The sequence below is a fragment of the Halyomorpha halys genome, unplaced genomic scaffold (assembly GCF_000696795.3).
Source record: "Halyomorpha halys isolate HHAL.00 unplaced genomic scaffold, Hhal_1.1 Scaffold936.1, whole genome shotgun sequence".
NCBI lineage: Eukaryota > Metazoa > Arthropoda > Insecta > Hemiptera > Pentatomidae > Halyomorpha > Halyomorpha halys.
This window is the reverse complement of record NW_027107336.1, coordinates 255126-262399: the sequence shown is the minus strand read 5'-3', so window position 1 is coordinate 262399 and position 7274 is coordinate 255126. Positions and strand designations below refer to the sequence as shown.

At 31.0% G+C, this 7274-nt stretch overlaps 1 protein-coding gene across 3 annotated transcripts in view; it reads left to right on the top strand.

Moving 5' to 3' along the window:
• Positions 1–7274, top strand: part of LOC106687247 (multiple PDZ domain protein) — a gene marked incomplete at its 5' end in the record, with an annotated part of 95767 nt that overhangs the window by 23618 nt on the left and 64875 nt on the right. For all 3 annotated transcript variants that reach the window (XM_067045650.1, XM_067045648.1, XM_067045649.1), the window contains 2 exon segments: positions 619–794; positions 5141–5296. In XM_067045650.1, coding sequence (XP_066901751.1) covers positions 619–794; positions 5141–5296 — 332 coding nt within the window.

Below are 7274 nucleotides of genomic sequence, written 5' to 3'. Positions count from 1 at the left end.
AAATAATAATAAAATAAATAAATATGGTTTTGTTTATTTATGTTGTTCTTTGCTGACCGCACCCCCCGACAAACTTCTCCAATTATAATGTATTAAAAATTAAAAAGGTCATTGATGGAATGGAAATTTTAATGAAAAAAGTTAAGTGGTACAAATATTTTAGTCAATTTTCCATTTTTCGCCTTTTCGTATTTCAGATATAGTGACTGATAGGGACAAATAAGATTGCAAAACTTTGTTGGGAATTTAATAAACTTCTAACTTGGAAAGTATAAAATTATCTGTACCACGTACTGTTGGAATTTAATAAGGTTGAAGTTAGGAAAGTATGAAATTGCCTGTATCACGCACTGTTTTTCACACCAAAAAAAAAAAAAAAAAAATGAAAAAAGGGACCTTTGAGGCTTCCCTCCCACTTCTCATCAAGAAGTGAACAAATATTTTATTGCCAACAACGTTAATCGCTTCTCCAGATCAACTCTTAATTGTTAATGATTGATATAATTTTCTCCTTGGTCAGCTATTTTTTTTTTTTTAACTTTTTGTGTATGAATTTGGATTTGTAAAAATTATTTTCCTGTAATCCATTTATGTATAGTTTATCTTTCAAATTAACAGAACTTGTCCCTCCACCTGGTTCGCTATCACCATCACCCTCTGGAAAATTAAAAGTAGAAGAAGATAATTTTGCAGCTACTGCTCCAATAATCCCTGGTGAGGAATCTACTATAGAAATAAACAAAGAAAAAATGGGACTTGGATTAAACATAGTTGGTGGCTCTGACACTCCTATGGTAATGATTTTTATATAAAGATTTTGGTTATTTTTCAAAGAATAAATGTGAGGTGCAAAACTAGTAGCCGAAATAGTAGTATAATAATAATTTATAAATATAAAATAATGATAATATTTCTTTAAAACAGTAGAGAAATGAGTCATTTTTTCTTTAATGTTTGTATGAATATGATTTGAAGAGGGTTAGGTTAAAGCTGTCAGAAAGTCAGAGAGAAGAAATGAATGAATAGGCATTATTTGCAGGTAACTAGTGAGAGGAATGGTAAATAAGAAGAGGACAGAAATTCTAAAGATATGATTATAAGGTTCTTGAAAGATATATCAATTTCAACATTTATTATAAGAATGAACTAACTGAAAGAACAAGATATCAAACAAAAACCATAAATTTTATGGAAAGGATTATGGTTGTAAGATCCAGTTATTGTCCTTTTGTCCACTAATCTAAGAATATTAAAATTGTCTAATGTTAGACTAGTATATACTTGTTAGTGGTAGATTTCAGTGCAAGTATTATCTCACATCACATAATTAATTGGTTTCATTTGGGTTACCTATTTTGGGTAGTAAGAAATTAGACACTTATACTTATCTTTTTCGAACTATGCTGCTGGTTTCATTTGGTATGATGGTATAAAACTTTAGGGTCACCAATCCCTGACAAGATGTGCCTTTTTCAATCCTAGAGAAAGTACATAATATACTGAGGAATTCCCATTTCCTTTCTTCTTTAATAATGCTTAAATAACTTATTCCTAATCAATGGGGATTATTCAGTTTGAGGGGATAAGATCTTCAGTCTTATCATTACTTTAAGATATAAGTTTCATTTGTTCTCATATATTCCTTAATAATGATTTTATTGTACAAGATAATCCAAAAATGTATACATCTCAGTAATATGTGTGTTCTTGTACCAATTCCATCAGAACTTTTTAAGTAATGAATACTGAAATGTAAACAATCATTATCTCATTGTACATTTGCATTGTATTCTTAATGTAAAGATTTAAATTATCCATATGGTTTTTGCTGAAATTCAGTTTCTCAACTGATTTTTTTTTTTAGGATGTGACTAAAAATAACAAGTGCACATAATCATAATGGATGCAAGGCATCCCTCTTATAGTCACCATAATGCATTTTAATGGGATTAAAAATTTAGTTAGAAACAACATAGTATCCACATGTACATTGAACTCATAACATTCTTCTTTTTTCTCTCTTAAATGACTAATTAGAGGTAAAAATAATACATTCTGTCTTTTTTCTTGGCTTAGCTCAGCTCCATCTTGAGAATGGTTGGAAATCTTAATGTTATTGGAATTTTGTGCATTAAATCATAATAAGTACCATCTCTCTTGAATTTTGGTTGTTCTTAGGTTTATCTGGACCTTATAAGTGCCCTGTCTAATGTCCTCAGTAACTTTAATAATAAAGGATGCGACAAACTGTGTTTGCAGTGTCCCTGACTTCAATATTATTTAACTTTTTATTTACAGATAAGCCACATTGCCCTGGGATCCACTATACTCAATGCTAATGAAGTTGTGTTTGTTCTGTATTTCCTGGCAATTAAGCCTATTAGTCCTTTTTGGCAATCTGGTCTACCCTGAGGTTTCCCACCTTGTAGTTACCCTCATAGTGGAAGTACCAAGATTAAAGCAGGCATATTTTCTACAAGATTAGCCAAAGACAAAAGTTATTAAAAGTTAAATTAATATCATGCTAAAGGATTTTGATGGATTACTTCAAACAGATAGAGTTCTGGAAAAGTGGAACCATGTCTAGGAATGTCAATTAAGGAAGCAAATCTGAATCATTCAATTATTTCTTCCATTTTATGTGTCACCTCAACTATTGTTCAGTCACGAGATGTCTTTCCGTTAATCATGTTACTAACTTAAGTGATAATGTTAGATGCTACATTCCATTTTTCACAGACCAATTAATTATTTGCTGATAATTTGTAAAGTTCTTGAATAAAACTTTCTTTAGATTCATGATGTTGCTGAGTTTTTGGCTTAGAATATTCATAATTTTTTTTTCTTTGAGAAATATAATCATCTTTCTTCTCTTTTTATCCGAATGCATGATCTTATCCCATTATCAGGAAGTAAACTGATGGATGTGATCAAATTCATTATCTTCTGAACCCAATGAATGAACCAAAAAAATTAATTTATTGGGACTCATCTTTATTACTAAAACCACCAACAGACCTATAAATATTAAACCTTATAATCCGCTAAAGCTATTGGCTTGGTTCATGGAAATCAAATCCACCAGGCAGCTTTATTTCCACCTGGCTTCCTCCTTCATTTCTATGTATCTTCAAGGCTTCTAAACATATTTCAGTAATACCTTCAATTGTTGCCATTATGTTTCACCGCTGTCACCTTGTAATAAAAGTAAATTAACAACACACTTAAATTAAAACGAGACATTTATTTGGAATACAGCCATTGTAATTGACAGTGAAAGTTAATAAGTTGTTAATTGTTAGATATTGTGGACAATTACATTGTCAGTTGGGTAATATTTCACTATTATAATGCTCAGTGGGTCAAGATCACTTCAATCACACTGTGGCTGAAATGCTATTAGTAAAAGAGTTAATAATCTGTGTGAAGCACTTGTGAAGTTGTACTTCCAGTTGTTTTGAATTTTTGGTGTAATTATTTTTTGTTTTATTATGAACCTAAAAGTTTTTTTCCCCCAGAATTTCTAAATTTCTAAATCATTAGGGTATGGGAATTCTTAAATATATTTTCTATAACCTATGTTAACTTTTCTGGGGGTTTAGTTTGTCTATATTAATATGAAACAAAAATAAATAAAAGGTGAAGATACTGTGTAGCCGCCATTTTTGTACACCAGTTATACCACCAATTAGAACTCAATTCTCCTCATCTAGGACAGTGAAATAAACTGCTCACAAATTGAAGTGGACAATTTTTCAACACACTTAGATTTTTTTGGGTTATCATGTTTAGAAAAAAAGAGATCTGAATGAAAAAAAAATCATTGATAATTAAAGAAAACCTAATTAACTATAAACTATTTTTTAAAATAATGAATTATTTTTTCTTCACTTATAAATGATTGATAGTAAGGTGTTGTACCTCCTCTGCTTCAAATTAAATATTCATGTTGATATTTCATACTCCTTAGAAGGTTCAAAATATTATTTTGGAGTAAAGAAGCCATTCCTCAATTTATGCATTTGCAAGTCTATCCAAGTTACATGGACAAGGGAATGCATGCTTTGAAGTTTGTCCCAAACATGCTCAATTTGATTCATGTTGAGGGAAGGCAGGGCAGTTCATGTACCTGTTTTCTTGATTTTCTAAATACTGTTCAACCCCCCTTACACTATGGAGTTTAGCATTATCATCAACAAAGACAAAGTTTCTCCCAATTTCTTGTGTTAAAGAGAAAATAACAGACCTTAGAGCATTTTTCAAGTAAATTTTTGTTGTCGTGTGTTCATTCCTGCACATTAGCTGAGCATTTAGATTGTTTGATATCCTTGCCAAGACCATTATGAAACCTTATCCATAAGACCAAACTGGCTTAGGCATGTCTCAATTAAATCACTGGTTTTGCTTTCTCCAAACTCTATAACCTTGATCATGATGATCAAAGTCGACTCGCCAGTTAATAAATAGTGGTCCCAGACCTCATCACTTCAATCAAAATGTCCAGGAACCCTTTAGAGATGGGCGCCTCACTGTTAAAAAAACCAAAAAGAAACCTCCTGGTTTGTTTGTTAGGAAGTTAGGATGGTTTTGTGTTGCATTGATCCTCATAGTGACTAATATTAAGATAAAAATTGTGGATAAGTTGTTAAAATAATCTATTTTAAAACAGAAAAAACTTCAAATCATTGAGGCAAAAGAGAATATATAATATCTAAACTTTAGTATGTGGTCCACTTCAATCTGTGAGCAGTTCATATATTTTATATAACATAACATAAAACTTTATAACTTCAAAATTTTTACAATAAAAAGTTTTATTGAAATTAATACAATCTATTGCACTAAAGTCCAATAAGTATGGGTGCTATAATTATCCATTCATACAACATATAGGTGAGAATAATAATAAAAGAATTAAATTAAATATAAACTAATAATAATGATAAAATGAGTAAAATAATATATGAACTTATAAAATAAAAAATAAGTAAACAATAAGGTAAAGTAATAAATATCTTTTTGAACTTAATCACACACCTCGATATGGGTTAAAATCTTATAATCTAAAACTTATATTTTTAATTTTAAAAATACTTTTCATGAAAGCAAAACATTAATTTATTACATTTAAAATTTCCAGGGAGCAGTAGTTGTCAATGAAATATATCCTGATGGAGCTGCATTCAAAGATGGAAGATTAAAGCCAGGTGATCAGATATTGGAAATAAATAATGAAGATTTTAGAAACATCACAAACAATAAAGCTCTTGCTGTTCTCAGACAAACACCAAGCAAGGTATAGAACAGTAATTTTTTATTTTATCAGTCCACTATTTTCATTCATAATTTACTTAATACTCATTTTATTTTAATTTATTTAATACAGATAAACATATACATACAGTGAAAACATATATATTATTACACTGAAAGGCCAGGATAAGTCCCAAACCATGGAATTATGGCTCTTCTTTGTTAATTATTGGAAAATGCTCGGTTTTGACCAGATGTTCCCAGTTACTATTTATGGGAGAGTCATACTTGAGCCAAATTTTAGAATCCATAACAGAAGGGGTTTAGTTAGAAGAGAAGAGAAGAAAGGTTGAACAAAATTGAAATATATTGATAAATAAAATATAATAAGTTGTTGAGGGGGATAGGCCAGAAAGTTTATGACATTTGTTAGTTGATTAGGTTAAATTTAGATTAAGGTGAAGTAGTTTTGCTGTTGATATGTAGACCTGAGGAGTCACCATTTTGTTTTTCGCACTGATGATAATAATGCATGCTTGTATCCTCTAACTTTGGAATCCTATACTAGGATGTGTCCCCTGTTCTGCTGCTGCTGCGGAGACGGGGATGCCAGCTTCCAATCTGTGTGACCCCCCCCCCCCCCTCTAGTGCCAGACTTGGAGCTGCTTCTAACCTGTCATGGTGTCTCTTCAAGGGCTTCTAACTGAGTGAGAGAGGGCGAGAATTCCCTGCAAAGTCTGCAGGTTCAAACAATAAGGGATTAGCCCCTCAGGCGTGGTCCCTTGTTATTCATAAGTGGCACCAATGCAAGTAGTTTCTTGTGACACTAGATGGCCCGTTTGACTCTTTCACTTAATTTAATTGCCTCATTTAATTAGAAAACCATATGCTTGTGAACTGAACATGCTCTGATGAAATATTTAGCATAGCCATGACTTCAGATCGAAAACTTATATATGTATCTATGGAATGAGTTATAAAAATGTATTAAAGAACACTTTGAGAAATGAGCCCATCTGGCAGTTTGATAAAAGAACAATCTGGACCATGTTTCATAATCAAGTGCAAATTAATACTATTAGTCTTGTCGATTTAACTTAGTACAATTACACAGACTTGTACAATAGTAACTTGTACTTTAGTACTTTTTAACTCCTGTAACATCATCAATAGTCCTCCCTATTATGAATAAAAATAAGTATTAGTGTAATTAACACGCTTTTTCTATACTTTTATTTTGAACTAATACTATTAGCTTTCATTATGAAACAGGGCCCAGACAGTTCAGACGGAACAATCAGTTGTAGGAGAACAAGGGGAAAAGAATAACACACCTACACCTGCTCTACATAAACAAAAAACAAAATATGTAGATCCAATGTTTTCTGTGTGATCCACACATATAAAGTGAGGAAGTTAATTCAATTTCTGGATATGCTCTGTGAGGGAGCTGAGCACCCCTGACAAGCACTAAATGAACTATGAACTAGGATAAGGACATTACCCCCAATTAAGTGTTAAAATTGTGTGTAATAAATATAAAAATAAAAATCATTATTTTAAATAGTGATATTTTTGTTTTTGCTTTCAATATTTAGTAATATTCAAAATTTGTGTTATATGGGCTCGGTTATTTGTTATAAAATACTGTTTATTTACTAGTTATTAGTTGTTTGTAATCAGAACAAAGTGTTAGCCCATCCGTGTATGTGGTTATGGAGATTTTATTTTATTCTAATGTTTAATTTTAATCATTTGTACACTTGTTATTCAAAATCAGAGAAAATAACTGCCTATTATATAAAATAGAATATATCTTTATTTACACTAATGTTTATGCATACTTAATATTCAAAGTAAGATGAAAATTACTGTATGAATTGAATTTTGTGAAAAACTCTCCTATTTTCTTGACACCTAAATCAGAATTTAAGTTTATGAAACTCCCAGATCAACAGTTTGGATTCCGAATTGCTCCACTATCCAGCAATGTCATCGTGTGGTGGACGTTGTCTCGTCTT